The following is a 20,034-nucleotide window of genomic DNA, read 5'->3' as shown; positions in this document are numbered from 1 at the left end:
TAAGGAACACTGCAACAGTGAAAAGGAAGGACATAGTACTGTTTTAGATCTTGCCATAAAAGTACATGTCCTACTTCTCAGTGTTGCAGTGTTCTCTCCCTCTCTGCCCCTTTTATTCGCTGTTGCCCTGCCTCTGCTTGAGGGGTCCTTTTTCCATATTTATCTTCTCTCCCTGGATGTGCATGTTGCTTTTTCTGGGGTTGCTCTAGTTATTCTGGTACATCAGTTCTGAGAATTAGGCATCAATACATTACATGTGTACCTTTCACCTTGCACAATGTATGATGCCTGGAGGGTGTCAAAGCCTCTGGTATGCTGACCAGACACTAGGGTGTCCTCTGCAGGATATCCCAAGAGTAAAGAATACTGAAGCAGTGAAAAGGATAATGTACTATTGTGGTAAGATCTTACACAGCTGTACTTTCTGCTGTCCACTCAGAATTATTGAGTGCAGCAGTGAATGTTGTAACAGTTAGTGCAGTTGTTGGGAACTTAACATAATTGTAGATGTTTGAGTATATTCGCTGTTACAGACTGTATCCCACCCAACTTTCCCTCTTGTTATACTGCATAGGCATCCTGGGATTTTGGGTGGGTACCATCTTCACCTTATTCTCTCCCTCATGCTCCTCCCTCTAATCCTGCCTAGAACCTGGAGAGGTATACTGAGACCTTGTAGACCAGTGCTTCCTGGTAATACACACTATTTTTGAAAGCTGTAGGGGTTGAGACCTTTCAGTCCACTTTTATTCTAGGTATTGGGCAAGAGAGATCTGAAGATTCTTTGATGTTCCTCTTGCCTCGCTGATGTGAGTGAGTGGGTCTGCCCAAGCTATCAAGGGGAAGGTAAAGCTGTGGAAGGTGGGCCACTGTTGTAGACTGGAGTCTGATGTGATGACTGCAACAGTGAATATACTTGTAACATTTATAATTATGGGAAGTTCCTAACAGAACATAGTATATTCAATTAAATGGGATCATTGCTACAGTGTAGGTGGTCTACCTCCTTCCCCTTGCTTTTGCCTCCTCTTATCTTGAATTTTTTGTGGAAGAGGTGAATAAAAAACATTGGGCACAGCACTCTTAGCTTCATATCTACTTTCTAAAATGGAGTTTGAGGTCCGGGCCTACTATCTCTCTCTCAATCTCAATTTTTAGGGGAGGTCTTAAAACGTTTTCATATGGTACAGGGCCTCTGGATTGGCTTAACCAGGCTTTTTACTGCTGCACTAGGACAGGAGTGTCAAGTACCATGTTACTTGTTGGTGATGTCATCCAAAAAAAGAATAAAGCATGGTAGGGCTTCTCTCTGCTCTTGGGTGAGAATCATTCCAATATCTATCTCTAAACTGAAGATGCTGTTGCTGTGCTCAAAGGAACAAAGGTTTTGGGAGAAAATAACTAGAGGGAGAAAGGTAACACTGTGGGATGAGGTCAAGATGTCTAGATTGCAAGATAACTATGCATGTCAGTATATAGGCAAATAATTAGATGGGGGGTATGGGAAGTTAGACCTGCTCTGATGGTGTTTAGGTGAATCTGGAGCAGAACATGATGTTTAAGGGATAAAAATTGCATGATAACTATGAATATCAATCGGAGGTTAGAAAAGATTCGAAAGAGCCTGGAAAAGCAGTTTACAAGTGAATAAAGGGCGGACATATACATGATTCTCAAATATGGAACAAAGTCCAGAAGGTTTAGGATTTTTTTGCTTTAAAGTGCTTTCATAGGTATTTTATACCCCACGCAAGCAGATTTTAAATACTTTTTAATCAGGTAGGTAGCAAATGATGGTGTGATGGGGAGGGGCAACTGGGAAAATGTTTTAGGAGTGTAATGAGTTGGCAGACTTTAAAAATTCCCTGCAAACGTACTTGTAGGCATATTGGGTGAGCAAGTGACTGTAACTAAGGACATTACCTTCTGAGCTGGAACACAGGGTTTGCAGTGCATAGATTTAGTAAGGCTTTGCTTTTTTGGCAGCCAACAGAATTAAACTTGATTACTAGAAAAAATAAATGAAAGTCTAAACCAACTGTTTTTGAAGTGTTGAATATTGCCAGAGAGATCAAATGACTGGAAGAGGGATCCTTACAAAAGGAAAAGAGCAAATTACATAGTCGAAGTTTTGGAAAAGTATATGAAGAATAATGCTGAGGAGAGGAGTGAGGTTTAAGGAGAGGTATGAATTGAGTTATTAGTGTAATGTGAATGGTCAGTTTTTATGTTGGACTGATAAGAGTTTGTACATGGCCTAAATGTTAATATTGTTTTATTTTTGTATTAATATGTTTGCCTATGTACTGCTGAGCTCTGGACATTTTTGACTAACTTTGGAAGGATGGATTAGTGTCAGTGGGGTTAAGTTTCATGGATAAGCATGATGTAACACTGATCCTGCAGTTCTAAGCATTTACTTTTATGGTGAGTTTACTCAACCAACTCTACTTTCCACATGGTATGTTGTAGAAAAGGTCCGACTGCGGTGGTGGTGCTGCGGTAGCGTTGTCGGCTCAGTTAGACATTGCCCATTTGATTCTCAGCGTCTTCTGCGTCGACATGTGTGAATGGTGTTCCTTCATTGAAGGTTGTTCGTTAGGCCCGGCAAGCCAGCACGTAAAAATATACTGCCAATCATTAGCGGACATGTTGTAGAAAAGGTCTGCCATGAATTTGTTTTCAGGATACAATCATGTTTTGTTTACTTGTGAGTAAGACTGTTTTCATGTGTGTATGGTGGTGGTAAGGTGGCAGTATAGAAGCGTTTAAGCTGGGCATTGTTGTCATATTTTGAAATATGGCTGCTCTGCTGGCTTTTCCTGGTAATACACTATTGTATTGACCATATAGTGATATTACATTGTGTATGGGAAGTGAACCATGCTGTACAGAAGCACCAGAAGGTATAAGGCTTGGCTGTGTAGACCAGAAGTGGTATTTTCATGAAAAAGTTTTCTTTTCAAAAAGTGAAATATCTTTATAAGCTGTACTAAAAATAAACTTGGTCTTGTAAAATATCAAGCTTAGCAGAGCTGGCAAGAGTTAACAAGAATGTTGGAGGTTGGTGGATGAAGGTTTTAACTCTGGACATTGGATTTTTTGTGGCTTCAGGGTTTCATTTGTTTTGTTTACTGGGTTGTCTGGGTGTTATCCATTTTTAGTAGAGCCTCTTAAAGAAAACTAGATATTTTTATACAGAATTTTCCAGTAGAAACACACTATTAAAAATGCATATATTCAGTGTTTCAACTGTGCATAGTAGCTTAACCTTAAACTTTTGCACAAAGTAGGAAAGTGTCATTTTATGTAAAACAGATAACACAGGCCATTTTATTTTTACTGTTTCTTTTAGGTTATGAATTGCTTTTTCAGCCAGAGGTGGTTAGGATCTATATGTCTCTCTTGAAAGAGAGCAAAAACCCTGCAGTTGTTGAAGCAGCAGCTGGTGCCATCCAAAACCTGTGTGCAGGGCGCTGGATCGTAAGTACTGCTATACTGTTTGTATGTGCACTGTGTAGAGTATTTCCCATAGACTGTGTGTCTTACTACACTCATTTGTGTTGTCAAAAAAAGGCTGGAAGAGTGACTTAGAACATCTAGTTCAGGGTGGGCAACTCCCTGCAAGTATTGCTAAAGTGTGGCACCTGCTTAGGAACAAGCAGAAGGGACTTAATCCTATAACTGACACAGCTTTACTGATAAGGTTCTTTGTAAAAGGTAATTTATTGACTGTAGTGATACATTCGATATATTTAAAATATAGAATGCATGTCCATGTTTTTCAAGTGTTACCTATTTTTGTAATCTCCCTCACTTTTAATACTTCATCTTGTAAGTGTAAGCCATAATTTGTCACTCAACTCACAATTCACTCTTTGTCCCTGAACCCGATTTCTGCTGACCCTTTCATTCCCCTCTTTCTGTAAACAAAGAGCTTTTGTTTGCATGTTGTCATCCAGCAGTCACTAAGGAGGTTTTGCTTCTGCTTAACTGCCCTCTCCCATGTTAGCCAGCAGTTGCTGTGCAGTGCTAAGCTCCCACATTGGTGTATGCTTCAGCAGATTAAATTGCACCGTGACGACCCTGGTCATTGTTATGTACTTGAACACGTCTCCCCAAAGTTTGGTGGATGCAATTGTACTGTTACTTAAATTATGGCAGTTTACAATTTGCTTGACTAGTTAACATTTTTGCTACATATATTTTTAAGCCATTATCAGAAAAATACTGCACTGAACTTTTGATGTGAAAATGTGCTGCATTTATTTTGCCAGATGCAGTCTTGTAAAGTTTACTAATTTAAACTGAGCTAGTTAGGAAAAAAAGCAGGTCAACATTAGCATTTTTCTTCACTTTACAGAATTACCTTTTTCAGAATTTATATTTTTCACTGCTTTAATTTTATTTTGCTCTGCCATGAAGCAGCATTAAGTTTTGGAGCAGTAATTCTGCAGAGCATCAGTTAGCAGACCACTGTTTAATCTGGTGAAGGCAGGCTGGTAAGCGTGGTGTGTATTTCACCTAAAATATTTCTTTATGGTTTGTTGTCTAAATCTGTCATTTTCTAGTATGAAAAAGGCCAGTTTATTTCTACTAAAGGAGATTTTTGCAGTCACTTCTTAAACTTGCCAGTCGAGGCAAATTTCTTCAGTACCTTTCACCAGGAAATCTTGAAGTATGTGGGTAATTTAAGTTGTTACAAATGCAACTTGTAGCGGTCATGGTGCGTGTTCTTGAAAGTTTTACTCTCCTGGAATTGTAATCTCTGACATTTATTCACAAAAAGCGGATGCTTAGTGTATTTTAGTAAAATCTCAAATGTTGCTTCCATTGTCATTTTACTAGTGTGATTTCCCAGACTGAAGCCAGTACAACACTGTAGCAGTACATTCATAACTTTCTATTTATAATTTGTTTCTAGTTATAGATGGTGGAAGTTTTCCTGTTTTGCACTGTGATGTCAACCCCCCCTCAAAAAAAGTTACCTTACAAAAATTGATTTATTAGAGAGTTGATGCATTTATTTGCGGACTAAATTTTTAATAGCTTTTCATGCTGTCTCAGAGTACAAGTCCACCCCTAGCAGTGACCGATGCTGTCTTTTCATTGAGCAGGTATTGGCTGTCAAGACTAAGTAGGTACTGTTTTTATTTTTGTATGCAGTGATATTTTTTTGACCCACTGGTAGGATAACGAAGTAGCATTGTGACACGACAGTCATACCCGGACATCAGGACTTTACATCGAAATTTGTCTATATCCAGTTAAGGCTGTATATCCAGTCAGCCGATGTATATCTGAAGATTTGAGAATTTATGAATTGCTTATGAACTGTAATACTTAGGTTGAATCTATCTTGCTTTCCAGTATGGTCGATGCATTCGTGCAGCTGTACGACAGGAAAGGGGCTTATCAGCCATCACAGAACATCTGCACAGTGAGCATGATCATGTAGTTCGGGCAGTTTCAGGTGCCCTTCGTAACCTTGCAGTGGATACACGGAACAAAGAATTGATTGGTAAGGAAATCGTGAAGTAATTTTAGAGACTGTTCTAGAATTCTAGAATTAATTTTAGTAGTAGCAAATCTGCTTTTCTACATGGAATGCCTTTGCAAAACTGACAGGGTTGCCTTCTCTTTATTGCTCACACTTGAGAGATTCATTATTTTATAGTGGTTCGTTGTTGAGCTCTGTGTAGTTCTGAGGGTCTGCTTTGTAATATTGACTTTCCAAAATGTAGAAATGCATATGGTTGAACCCATAGGATCATTGTGGAATACTGAAAGCTACAAAAACGCACACTGATTTTTTTCCAGTGGGGAAGCCCCCCCCCCACCCCCAACACTATTTGTAATTATGTATACCAACTCTTGAGATCACATTACAGTGGACAAAAGGACAAATTTCCCCAATCCCCATTGTATTGTGATTTCAGTACAAACTGCTCAGCGTTTTGGAATGTGTATCGTATGGTCTCAGACCCCATGCAGTTTGACATTCTGAAGTGTTGATATTCTGAATGGGACCCATAATTTTGACTGCCTCATACAATACTAGTTACCAAGATTGTCTCTTTCATTTGGGAAAGGGATATTTGCACATTTTGTATCCTGTATATCTACTGTTGGGAGTTGGCCATGAATTTTGTATTTACTGCATTTTGAATGTGTAAATGGTGGTGCTGAAATACTGTAGCATTTAGTACCAGAAGACTCTTCATGGGTATATATTAGATTAACGACCACAAGAGCCTTTTTAAGCTTAACCACGCAGCACAACCCAGTTGCATCCCCTGGCAACATGTGCATCTTAATTGGCGGGGTATGTTAGGAGGTGCTGAGTTATGTGGGGGTATTGGAGAATGTTTACTGCTGACCTCTGTTGGAGAGACATGGAGGCCAGCCTGGGGATGAATGTCATTTTTCCCATCCAGTTGTCAAAGTTATGTTTGAAAAGGGTTGGGATCCGCTCTGCTTTACATAGATGGGGAGCCTATTCCAGAGCATGGAGATCCTTTGAGTTCTGTATCTGTATTACCAGCAATATTCTATTTGTCACAAAGTTTAAATCCCTGGAACTGGTGTTTCTGGTGCTGCTCATTTTGCAGATGTGCAAAAGTTCCATCAGGGCTGGATGTAAGCATGTATTGTATGCCAAGCATAGATCACCTGTCAGCAACCTGTAGGAGAGTGTAGAGGCATTGTTCTAAGGTGAACTGAATAGGTTATAATGTTAATACCCTGGATTCTCTTGAGGACCCTTTGTGGAAGTTCCAGCTGTTTCATATGCTTAGTCAAGGTGCATGCAGAACGGGGCATTGTACTCAGTGATGTAGTATTAACTTCCTTGGACCTGGATGCCATATCTTCTAAGCTGGGTGATCTAGAATGATTTTCTACCTTGGCTATGTGTTTGTCAAAGGCCAGATTACTGTCTGTATATGTTCCCAGATCTCTAACTACCAGCTCAACTCTTATGGGTATCTTATAAATGGAGTAATGTGCCTGGGCAGACGTTTTCCCCCAAAGGAACTATATAATGGACTTCTTTGGACTGTTTTAATGCATGGCTTTGGCATCAGCCATTTATCTGTTAGACCCTCTTGCAGGATGTTCGTGTCATAGAGGCATTTGACAACTCACAATTTGTAGTTTGCAAACTTGGTGAGCCAGAGGCCCTTGACATTAGCTTTGACTGCCAAGAAGTAGATGCCAAACAGGAGTTGGCCCAGCACTGAGCCCTGTGGTACTCCACTGGTGACCTGCCTCTTAGTGGAGGTGGTCTCACCAGTCCTGATGACTTGGGTCCTGTCTCTGAGCCAGCTGGTAATCCAGTGAGCTGTGTAGTATTACATTTTTCTTGGTCACTGACTGTGTTTTTTTTTTTTTAGTTGTGTAGTGTTTGCCTAGTTCAGTTTGTCCACAATACCAGAGTGTTGTGTTGTGTCAAATGAATTAGCCAATTTTAGGTAGGTGGTATGCAGTTTTCCCTTCTTCCATAGCATTGGTTACCTTCTCAGAGAAGCTTACCAGATTAAGTAGCATGACCTTCCTTTGTGAAAACCAAACTGGGATGAGTCCATTGTCTGTAGGTTGCAATGTCTTTGGTCATTTCCATGATTAATTCTATGGCTTTGCATATTGGACTAGTCAGACTGATTGGTCTGTAGTTTTTAGGGTCTGTTGATGAACTATCCATGTGAAGGGGGTTAAACATTGCCATTCTCCCTTTGCTTGTTACACAGCTTGCTTTGAGGCTGCAGTTGAATAGTGGCTCAGGTTGTCCTGATAAGTCATGTTTTAGGCTATTTACAAGACACCTTGGCCAAGATATTGTCAGGGCCAATTGAGGCTGTGTTTTTAGCCTTGGTGAGCGCCACTATGACCTGCTCCATGCTGATAGTTGGAGGGGGTGGTAATCTGTTTCCTTGACTTATGACCAGGGATGAGTTTCTTTCCTTGAAGGTAAGAAGCCATGGAATGCAATTTCTCCACTTTCTGTTTAGACTGCACCCTAGTGGGTTGCAGGTGACATTTTTGCATGCATTTGTCCCAATGTGGAGTTAATAATGTAACTCGCTGACTTTTGAGAATTTTATAGCAGAAAAGTTGAGATATGCTGGCTGGGAAAATTAAGGAAATGGCTGTTCTATATATTTGGTAATGTAGTCTAGAAAACTTCTTGGTGATACCCCGGGGGTTTGTGTATTTGAAGAGGCTATGTGACTGCGGTGGTGGTGCTACGGTAAGCGTTGTTGCCTCAGTTAGACGTTGCCCGTTCGATTCTCAGTTAAAGCGTTTTCTGTGTAGCGACATGCATGAATGGGCGTTCCTTCGTTGAAGGTTGTGCGTTAGGCCCAGCAAGCCAGTCAAGTAAAAATCTACTGCCAATCATTAACGGACCAGAGTTCTTCTGTGGCAACCCCTAACTGGGGAAAAGCCGAAAGACACATACATACATTAAATTTGCTACAAGTACCATAAACTGACTTTTAAGAGCATAGTGTTACCATTTAGGTTTTTGACACTACACTTACCTTGAAAGTGCTTCTGCATACTGCTTCAGTATTACCTTTAATATGTGATCTTGTATGTAAGGAGTCCATAAATTAGTTGCGACTTTTCATTCTTTTGTGGGTTACATTTTCAGAGTTTAAATTAGCTAGGGAAAAGGTATATTTTACTTGGCTGAACATAGTCTTCGGCCACCTTTAGATGTATTCCTTAAGTTATATTAGCTTAACTCTGCAACTCTCTCTGTATGGCAAAGAATGCACAAAGGAATGCTTGGATTTGCTAGCTATACTAATTCTGAACAGCTAGTTAGGTAACCTACAACAGTTGGCAGTTTTTTTAACTCCACTGTCTGACATCACTCATAGGTAAACATGGCATTCCAAATCTGGCGTCCAACTTGCCAAGGGGTCAGCCGGGACAGGAGAAGAAATTAAGTGAAGATACCATTGTTTCAGTGCTCAACACCATCAATGAGGTGGTAGGCCACAACCTCGAAGCAGCGAAGAAACTACGCGAGACACAAGGCATTGAGAAGCTGGTGCTTATCAACAAGTCTGGGTAAGCAGCCATGCATTTCCCTTTTAAAGTGCTGTACAGTTGCTGCTGTTTGTCCTCATCCAGTCCTCTCACCTTTTCTTCCCATACGATTGTCCCACCTAGTGCTTCTCAACTTGGTTCCAATACTGTTGGTCGTTGGCCTTTATTTAATTGTGTTAAGTGGTGTAAGACATGCTTTTTCCATTGCCTTGTCTGAGGAATGTGTACATTGGTGGCCTTTGTCAAATGTTCAGTGGTCCTGATGTGTTGACCACTCTTGTAAGCATGAGAGACCAGGTCAAGGGTAGTAGTAATGCATGCTGGATGAATGAAATTTTGGAAAATTAGCCTCTAGAGGTTGGTAAGTAGTAACTCTTTGAGCAGTATCCCAGAGTTAGGGTATGGATATTGGTTTGATTTGTGAAATTTAATGAGGTCAGTGTGATGACTTGTATTGCATAGCTCTTTGCTTTGACTCTGAATTCATTCCAGTGCTTCATGAATAAAACTGCAGTGCAGAACCTGAGGCAGATTGCAGAGTGGAATTCATCTTTTTATTTATTTTTGTGAGACTGAGATGAAGTGCCACAGGATATGTCCATACCTTTCCACGATCCCTGCCTTTCTGGGAAATCCCTGATTTTTGACAACATTTTACTGTGTCCCTCCTAAAACTGGTGATTTTATGAGAAACTGTGGTGGATAGCACTTAATGACATTTTGTCAATTTCTCAAGTTAATATTGCTAGTATTTTAAAAAGTGTCCCTGATTATTTCTTTATGCCTCTGATCTTGGAGGTAAGTTGAGAACTATGGTATGTACCTCACTTTGATAGCTGTAGAATGTTGCCATTAAGTAGATTAAAGGATAGTCTGGGTCTGTTTTACGAAGCATTAGTGTGCCCAAAAGGGAGCTTGCAAAATTATGGACAGTCTCCTTGCAGTGTTCATAGGTTCATAGGTTGGTACTAGGCTGTCAGCCCTAGGGCCTATACAAGCCTAGCCATAACAATTCCCTGGCTATTTCTTCCCACATTATTTACTTTCCTGGACCCCTGTCTAGCAGGGCGACTGACGTGATCCCTGGGGTGAATTTCCTTTCTCCCATCCAATCGTCAAGGTTCCTCTTGAAGAGGTCCAAAGAGGCACTCTGCTTGACATGTATGGGCAATCTATTCCAGAGTCTGGGGAGTCTCTGGGTCAGGAACCTATCCCTCCAGCATGTTTTGTTTATTGTGATGACAAGGTTTAGATCCCTGGAGCGTGTAGCTCTGAGGGATTGGGATTTCTTTAAGTGTAGCATGTCCAACCGCTCTGGGATTGACATGGCCTTGTATGTTAAGCAGAGATCGCCTCTGAGTAGACGATATGCGACAGAGTATAGCTGGAGTTTTTTAAGGCGGTCAGCGTAGGGCATCTGCTTAAGGCCTGTGATTCTTTTAGTGAGGTATTTCTGAGGCCTTTCCAGTTGTTGCAGTTGTCTTGAGAGGTGCATACCAAATGGGGCGTTGTATTCTATAATGGGTCTAATGAGGGATGAGTACAGTGGGACAATGACCTCCTTTTTTCTGGATGAAAAGCCCTTTGTGATGTGTGCCACATAGAAGGATTTCCTGACTGTTGTGGCGATGTGGTTATCGAAGGTGAGACCACTGTCCACCTGTGTCCCCAAGTCTCATCACACATTCTGTGTTTAGTGTACTGCCACCTATATGGTAATTCATGGATACATGTTTTTTCCCAAAGGGGATAACAATACATTTCTTGGCATTGAGCTTGAGCCCATGGCTCTGGCACCAAGCATCTGTTTCTGTAAGGCCCTTTTGTAGAGTATCCACATCTTTTGGGGATTCAATAATGGCTCCCAGTTTGCAGTCATCTGCAAACTGTTAGCCAGAGTCCCTTAGTGTTGACCTGTACTTCAGAGAAGTAGATGCCAAACAAGAGTGGCCCCAGGACTGAACCCTGAGGTACTCCACTTGTCACTTGTCTGGAGCTGGATTTGGAGTCAGCTACTTTTACAGTGTGGGTTCTATCAGTAAGCCATTTAGCAACCCATTGGGTGACATAGAGTTTAATGCCCAACTTAGTAAGTTTATCTATGATTCCAGAGTGGGGGATGGTGTCAAAGGCCTTGGCAAGGTCTAGATAGGCTGTGTGGACCACCTTACCCTTGTCCATGGCTCTGGAGACTGATTCAAAGAAGTCAATCAGGTTCAGGAGACAAGATCGGCCCTTCACAAACCCAAACTGGGTGGGGTCCAGTGTTTGAAGGTTGCCAATGTCTTTGTTTATAAGTTCCATGATAATACGCTCCATGGCCTTGCAGATAAGGCTTGTCAGACTGATGGGACAGTAGTTTCCGGGATCCAAGGCGGATCCCCCCTTGTGGATTGGGATAACTGTAGCTCTGCGCCACTCAGTGGGCACGAAACCTGAGGTGAGGCTATGATTAAACATGACACTTGGGTGAGGTGCCAGTTCATATTGTAGTTCATGTAGTACACAGCCCGGGATGTCATCTGGTCCCATGGATGCTGTATTCTTGGCTTTAGAGAGTGCGTTTTGTACCTGTGTGGCGTTATTACTGGAATTTGGGAATCTTGCGGTATTGAGATGGGCCATTTATGGGGTGAGAGGGGTGAAGTTGGCACTGAATCGATCTGCCAGGATATTGGCAATATCCTTCGGATCAGTATATTTAATGCCATTCTGTTTTAGCTCAGAGCAGATCTGAGCATTGCCATTTAGATTCTTGACATAGTTATAGAATGCTTTGTGGTTGTCTTTGGAATCTTTGGCAATTTTATTTTCGTAACTAGCTTTGGAGGATTTTGAGGCATCTCAGTTTCTTACTGAGGCTAGTAAGGGAGTTTTTTGCATCCTGGGATTTTCCTCTTTTCTGCAAAAGTTTCTTCCTTTTGTTGTAAAGTTTGTTTATGGCAGGGGGACCACCAGATTGGCTTCCTTTTTTTGGATGAGAGCATTTTGGTTCTATTTGGGATGGCACGATTCATGCATGAGTGGATGTGCTCGTACAGTGCCATAGTGTAGGCTTCAGCAGTTGAATTTTCAGTTCCCGTCTGCATGGGTGTCATGAAGTTTGTCGCTTCTGACTTGAGTAGCATGAAGTTGGCTTTGGAGAAGTTTTTTATGGTGTTTTCTTTACTGGGGTATGGGCGTGGGATGTGGATGTTAAGGGTGATTAGCTTATTGTCAGACCTGACTAACGAGGGGGTGACCATAGGTATGGAGCATTGATTTCCCATGTTGGTAATGACCAGGTCTAGGATGTTGGAGCCCCTGGTGGGACTATGGATTAGTTGATCCAGGGCGTTGGAATTTATGAATTCCAAGAACCGTTGCGCAAAGGTGTTGGGACATGAGTAGTTTTCCCAGTTAATGGCAGGGTAGTTAAAATCACCCAGTATTAGGGTGTTTGGTTCTATCGTAATATTTTCCAGTATGTTTAGAAAGGTGTAGTGAGAATCTTGGGGTATGGTGGGGGATCTGTAGCAAGCTACAATTTGGATTGCAGTCTTACCTAGTGTTAGTTGCACTTGGAGAATTTCAGACACATTGTGTTGGCCAACTAGCCTGGTGGTGTGAATATCCTTGGTGAATATTGACACTCCTCCACCTTTAGTGTTTCGGTCCTGGTTTGGTGGCGAAAAATGTGGTAAGAGTTGTAGCCTGGTATTGCAGGGGTGCTCTCTGGAGCCTTGAACCAGGTCTCAGTTACTGCACAGATATCGATGTTCTCCATTTTTAGGAGTGCCTCGAGAGAGTGCATTTTGAGGTTTAGACTTCTAGCATTGAGTAGCATTACCTTCAGATTTTGCATGCTTGTACCTGTTACGGTGGTGGTTTTGTCCTTTGAAGTTTGCCTAAAAAAGCCACTATAGGGGTGGCAAGAGCCTTAGCCAGTAACCTGAATCCCAGGGGCGACAGGTGCAGACCATCTCTGGCAAAGCATCGTGGTCTGTCGGTCATGTCATCCCAGGCAGACAGATACTGGATCCCCTTTGAATGACACCATAAGCTTAGCCAATTGTTGAAGTCAATCATTTTATCCTTATATTGTGGTATCATTCTGGGTGAAGGCAGGATGCTACTCAGGGCTAGAGTCATACCTGCCTGGGCCACATGATCCGAGAGCTCTTCCATGTCTCTCTTCATGTAGTCCAGGGAGGTACGTCTCAAGTCATTCACTCCAACATGGACAATGACAGAGTCATATTTGTACTTGTTGTGGAGTGACTTGAGTGCATGCGTTATGTAGCGGATCCTGGCACCCGACAGGCAGCTGACTGTAATTTTCTCCTTATTCAACCTGGTGAGAGGGACATCAGTGTGCTGGACTATAGAGTCACCTATGACTAAAGTGTTAGGTACATTGTCTTGCCTTAGGGGCTGTTGCTCGGTGGCACACTGGTGTTGTGAACTGTGACACATTGGTTGTGATTGGTGTTTGTTTGCGTTTCAGCTTCAGAGGTCTTTGTTGCTTGGGCAGGTTACAGTTCAGGGCCTCTGCATATGTGGATTTAGTGTTGCTATATGTGGGTGTTGGTGGTGCGGGTTTAGAAGGGTTATGTGTTGCTTGAGGTGTAGTGTGGGTGTTAACCTTCTCCTCTTGACTGTTTAGCACAATCTTGGGTGGAGAGAGCTTTGCTTCCATTTTGGCTATGTAAGTGCATCTCTCACAGGTTGTATTGTTTGGTGGTAGGAGGAGAGGGTTGTCTGTGTACATGAGGCAATTGCTGCATTGCCCCAGTATGCCCAGATTCACCAGGTGGACAGGAGAAATCACCGGAAGCTGACCCTTGGACATGCCTGGTTTGGGGCTTTTTTTTCTTTGTAAAGTATAGGAGCTGTTTCCTTAGCAAGGTACTTTGCAATTATAGGCTGTTTAGCGCCTACTATTAATTTCTCCTTGTTAACAAGGAGAGTTCAGTGTTTGTATGAGTTTAAGGCTTCCTAGTGCTTTCCAGCAGGTATTAAAGAAAGTGCTAGTCACAGGGATGCTTAAAGGTAAGATTGAAAAGAATGCACTCTGCAGTGTGCACTAGAGAAGTTAGATGTGAAAGTAGGTAACTTGAGTTTTACCTGTTTAAAATGTTAAGGTTTAGTGGAGAGTTACTATTTTTAAAACAGCAAGATGGATTGAAAGGGGTGGTCACTTTTGTATTTTGGTACTATGAAATACTGTAGGATGGCCAATAAATTTAAATAATTGAAGGGGTGGGATTTCAAAAATGATGATTTTATGATTACTCGCATAAGCCAGTGAAAGTAGAGAGAAATGAGATATATGGTCAGATTAACATAAGAGGCGGGCAACTAGAAAGACAGTGGTATTTAACAAGACAACTTAAATAGGTGGGAGGATGGGAAAAAATTCTGCCCGACTCAGAACAGAGAGAGCTGTGGTCTCTTTTGAAGTTTTAATATGCTGTTAAAACAGAATGCAAGCAAAACACAAGGTAAAGAAAACAAACTACAGTATTCAAAATATAGAAAGGCAATACAGTAATACAAAAAAATAAAAGCAAACTAACCTTTCCTTCACAGCAAAGTGTTGCAGAGTCTGGATGAGCCTTTGTGGTTAATGTCCATACCTGGAAATAGGTACAAAGGCTCTTGAAAAGTTGATGCATCAGGCCAAAAATCTGGACCTCTAATTTGTTGATGCAGTTTGAGAAGCAAGTAGCATATTAACTGTTCTATGTTGAATTGTTTTTAGATCAAGAAAATTCATTGATGGTCTTCATTTTTTTATGCTGAAAATACTTCAGCCCACCAAAGCCATGCTGTTATCCTTTTTATCTTGTATAGGCAATTGAAATTATTTGCCAGTTTTGTGGCAGGGGGGTACACATTAGATATCACCATGTTCTTATTTTAAAGTTTGCTTGCATATCTTCCAAACATTTAAATTAAAATTAGTAGATCGTGGCAGATCTATAATTTCAAGACACTTTGCTATATAGTTTGGTCAAAAAAATATTTTTACCCTTTAGAGCCCTTGAAGTGCACATTAAAAAAACTTTGAGAATAATGGGTGTAAATCTTTTCTGTAAAGTGGTACAAACCTGCCACTAGCATTCAGAACCTGAATTTGATTCAGTATTTTTATAGTTGTACTGAAGTGATTTAGCAACCCATATTAAGAGGGAAGTGACAGCAGCACCCCTAGAGAGATGCTTGTATTGTAGTGGCTCTTGCCTAGTTAGAACTATATTGAGTGTAGTCTTTCCCTTTTTCGTCTTTTTGGTTTGCCTGTTTAAGTGAATAATGTGTGCTTCAGATGCTGATTTCTCTTGGTCACTAGACACAAACTTCTGATCACTCTGCAAAACTGTGTACTGTCTGTGCATTTTAATAGTTTTAGGATACCTTAGTAACTTGGTGCTCTGTATTATATTCTTACCCATTCACAAGTCTCTACTGTGATTTATACAGGTTTTCTTGGAAGAAGTAGTTTTATTGAAAACGAGTACATGTACTTGCATTTTCCAAATGTGGTAGAGACAGATGTTCAGCTCTGATAATTCAGAGCAGGATAGCATATAGATAAAAAGAGAACAGTCTTCTCTAAAATCTGGGTTACTTCTCTCTCTGACTTCCCATTACCATAGAAGGGCTGAACTTGAGAAAGAAGTCTGTTGTGTTCCCTGCATAGTGTATTCATAAGTTAAGGTGTACAGGAGGAGGCTGCCTTACCCCTGTTCTTTGTTCTGGTACCACATCGTTTTGCTTATCTACAGTGTGGTGAGGCATTTTCTGATATCTTTATGTAAATCTCACTGGGGTACGATCCTCCAGTTTAATCAGGAAGCCTACCTTTTCCTTGTTAATTATTGCATTTCTTATTGGGAGGGGTTCTGATAGTGGTCTCTCTGCCCAGTGGAGCTTGTGTTTTATGCTGTAGTGCAATTTTCCGTGCAATTGTTATCTTCCCTTTTTAGAACTTTAATTACTATTTTTGTATTTCCCTCACTCACCTCAGGAATCGCAGTGAGAGAGAAGTGAAGGCAGCTGGCTTGATCTTGCAGACAGTTTGGGGCTTTAAGGAATTACGCAAACCACTGGAGAAAGAAGGATGGAAGAAAACTGATTTCCAGGTATGAGCAATTTTTTTTGCCTTGTACTTTGCCATTACTTCAGGTTTCCTTGTCTTCCAGTGCTTTTATATACAGAGATGCCTACCTTGAAAGGCTGGAGTGTAATTGCTGTCCTCCCATATACTCTGAGTTGAGTCTGTATTAATAAAATTTCAGGTAGACTACAGTATTGCCAAATAAACCGTATGATGTGATGATACCATACCTTAGTGGATAAAACGTACAGTTAGAGCTGTGGCTAACAGGAAAAGTACAGTTGTGTACCTACCATAAATGTAGATGTTCGACTGTATTCACTGTTGCAGTCATTACACTTGGGTTATCCTGCTGGCATGCTACCTGCAGTCGGCCTGAAATCCAAAGTCCTGGTCCGGCATCGGTTGCTGCCGCCTCTTCCCTGACGTCAGTGTGCCAGGGGTATAAAAGATGCAGCCAACTCCATTTTCTTCAGTTTTTCTTGCCCCAGATGTCAGGTGCCCCCAAAAGGGTAGGCTAAAAAAAATTGCTTATAAAAGCATGCACTAAAATAAACAATTCCTTCATCTACAAGCAAATATACCACATAGATTGTATACGATAGAGAAGTACAGATAAGTCCCAGCAAAGAAAGGGGGATGGTGGGTGGGTAACCTGGACTGCAGCAGTGAATACACACATCATCTACATTTATGGTAGGAACACAACTGTACTATGTTCATTGTGTTTCACTGTTGCAGCCATTACACTTGGGTTGAATCCCAAAGCTGAGGTTGGGCGGCTGGGTCTGAATATAATTAGGAGTGGCTATAAGGCCCTGCAGAACTGTAGTGGCAAAGCCTGCTCTGGATTTAGAGTAAAGAGGTAAGTGGTAGTGCTTAGTAAAAGTGTGCACTGAAGTCCAAGTTGCAGCCTCCAAAATATCCTTGGTTGGTACTCCTCTGAGGATGGCTGCTGAGGTGGCTACTGCCCTGGTAGAATGTGGTCTAATGCCCTTAGGCACTGACTTGCCATGTTGTGAATAGCAGAAACAAATGTAATGTCCTATCCATTTTGAAATAGTCTGCTTTGAGATGGCCTTTCCTTGTGATCCTGCAGCATATGCCACTAAAAGTTGCTCAGTCTTTCTGAAAGTTTTAGTTTTGTCCAAGTAGAAGCGTAGCTGTCTGTGTATGTCCAAAGAATGCATAAGTCTCTCCCCTTTATTCTGTGGGTTTGGGAAAAAAGTAGGCAAATGAATGGTTTGGTTAAGAGCCATACTGGACACTACCTTAGGCATAAAAGTTGGGTCTGTCCTTAGAGAAACCCTGTCCGGATGGAAGATAGTAAAAGGTTCCATAGCCATTAATGCCTGTAACTCAGAGACTCTTCTTGCTGAAGTTATTGCTAGGAGCAGAGCTGTTTTACATAAGAATTTTGTATCAGCTGTATTGGCTGGCTCGAAAGAAGGCAGTGCGAGTTTTTCCAAGACAAAATTGAGGTCCCATGCAGGTATTGGTGCTCTCCTTGGAGGTCTTATGTTTTTGGCCCCCCTGAGGAGCTGCCTAAGTAATGGATGTGAAAAAATAGGTGAGTCTGCATTGTAATGAGCTGAAGTGGCAGAGGCATGGATCTTAACTGATCAGAAGGATAGGCCTTTGTCCAGCATCTGTTAGATATTGTAAAATCTGAGGAATATTTGGAACAAGTGTGTCAATTCCTTGTGCCTGATTCCAAGCACAGAATCTCTTCCATTTTTCTGCATAAGATTTTCTGGTGCTGGGCCTCCTGGCCTCCAAAATAACATCCATAACCGCTTTAGAGAGAGATGTATTCTGAATGGCTACACTATCCGCCATGCAGGTAGATTTAGGGTTCTGAGTTGGCTGTGCAGGATCAGATTGTTTTGTTGGGTTAGTAAATGAGGAATTTGAGGCAATGTCCAGGCTGGACCTTGGGACAAGCTTCTTAGGATTGGGTGCCAGTGTTGGCATGGCCAGTGTGGGGCAATTAGTATCATTTGTGGCTTCTCTTGTCTGACCTTTAGGAGTACCTTGGGGAAGGAGAGGCAGTGGAGGAAAGGCGTATACTGTAAGGTTGTTCCAGCTGAATGACAAGGCATCCACTTTCCATGCTTGTTTGTGATAAGTTCTTGTGCAGAATCTCTGAAGTTGGCAGTTGTGAGGGGAGGCAAAAAGATCTATGTCTGGGCATCCCCATTTCCTTGTTATGCTGAAAATTTGTGGATCTAGTTTCCACTCGTGAGGATCCATAGGGTTTCTGCTTAGTTAGTCTGCCAGAGCATTTGTTTTTCCTGGCAGGAATTGTGCTTGCAGGTGTACTTGGTAGGTCAATGCTGTGTTCCACAAAATCATGGCTTGTCTGCAGAGGGGGTAGGAATGTGTGCCCCCCTGCTTGTTTATGTACCACATAAATGTGGTGTCCGTTTTTATCAGCAGCTGTCCTGGATGAAGGCAAGTCCTTGAAGGCTGTCAGGGCATTTTGTACAGCTAGCATCTCTTTTTGATTAATGTGAAGATGTCTTTGGCTTGGGGGCCATGTACCCTGAATACATTTTCCTGCGATGTGGACCCCCCAGACATAATCTGATGCATCTGTTAGTGTTTGCCTGACTGCGGGTAAAGTGAATGGCTGTCCCTTGCTGTGGTGACAGGCTTATGCCCACCATCGAAACTCCTGTTGCAGGCAGGGAATGAGTGAAATTAATGATTCCAGGCTGTGGCAATGTTGCGTCCAAACACCTTTTATATACCACTGTAGTTTTCTCATATGCAGTCTTGCATATGGAATTAGCAGAATACAGGAGGCCATGTAGCCCAGAGCCTGCAGAATTTTTCTTGCAGATAACTGGGTCTTTGTTGCCATGCTTTCGAAGTAAGAAGTCAGTTGCCTTTGTTCGACTGGCGTGAGATAAGCCATCTGGGCAGTTGTATTTAAGCTTGCACCCAGGAATATTATCTCTTGAGAGGGTACTAGTTTTGATTTATTTTCGTTTATTGTGTACCCTAGGCAAATTAGTAACCTTTTTACAAATGCCAGATGCTTTAGTAGAATGTCTTTGGTCTCTGCTTGAATAAGGCAGTTGTCCATGTAGGGATATATTTGAAGTCCTCTTTGTCTGTTACTGGTGCCAGGCATTTTGTGAAGACCCTGGGCGCAGTAGATAAGCCAAAGGGGCAGTGCAGAGAATTGGTAGTGTATTGAGCCAGCTGTGAATCTGAGGTATCTTCTGCAAGATTGTCTGATTGGGACATGCTGGTATGCCTCTGAGGTCCAAAGTTACAAGCCAAGCCTTCTTGTCCAGCATGGGCAGAAGCTGCTGCAGAGTCAACATTTTGAATTTCGGAACGTCCAGAAAAGTATTTAGAATAGACAGGTCCAGAACTGGTCTCCATGCTTTCTCCTTTCTTGGTACTAGGAAAAGTCTCAAGTAAAATCCTTGTCACTGCTCTTGCTGTGGCACTGGCTGAATAGCCCTCATGTCCATGAAAGATGAAACTTGTTTTTGTGCCTCTGCCCATTGATTGTATGGCAGGTCTGGCATACCTTTTGCCTTTGTAAGGGTGTGAAAGTGGAACCTGTAGCCCTGAGAGACTATATTTAGGACCCATTTGTCCTGGGTGATCATGTACCAATTTTGTGAAAAAAGTGCTAGTTTTCCCCCTAAGGGTGCTGCCAAAAGATAAATGCTTGGCATTGGCAGAGGGAAGTCATTGGGACTGTTTCCTATATGGCTGTGATTTGTCTTCTCCGCTTTTGGAGGTAGAAGCACCCCATTGTTTGGGCCTGTTTGAGTCCTGGGTCTGTTGTCCACCTCTAGGGCGTCTGTGTTTGTGGCCTGTCTGACACGGGAAAGGACCAATTCTTAGAAGGCCAG

The 20,034-nt window shown here is 41.9% G+C and overlaps 2 protein-coding genes across 2 annotated transcripts in view; both read left to right on the top strand.

The window, feature by feature from the left end:
- Positions 1-20,034, top strand: part of FTSJ3 (FtsJ RNA 2'-O-methyltransferase 3) — a 1,310,428-nt gene that overhangs the window by 107,512 nt on the left and 1,182,882 nt on the right. The gene's annotated exons all lie outside the window — the stretch shown is intronic.
- CTNND1 (catenin delta 1) overlaps positions 1-20,034 on the top strand; it is a gene marked incomplete in the record, with an annotated part of 1,335,518 nt that overhangs the window by 1,157,545 nt on the left and 157,939 nt on the right. The window contains 4 exon segments of the mRNA XM_044076626.1: positions 3,356-3,483; positions 5,371-5,521; positions 8,886-9,078; positions 16,067-16,181. Coding sequence (XP_043932561.1) covers positions 3,356-3,483; positions 5,371-5,521; positions 8,886-9,078; positions 16,067-16,181 — 587 coding nt within the window.

The sequence above is a fragment of the Protopterus annectens genome, chromosome 1.part1, assembly GCF_019279795.1.
Source record: "Protopterus annectens isolate FY-2018-M chromosome 1.part1, PAN1.0, whole genome shotgun sequence".
NCBI classification, from domain to species: domain Eukaryota; kingdom Metazoa; phylum Chordata; order Ceratodontiformes; family Protopteridae; genus Protopterus; species Protopterus annectens.
Note: the sequence above shows the minus strand (reverse complement) of the source record. Positions and strands in the feature narration are given on the sequence as shown.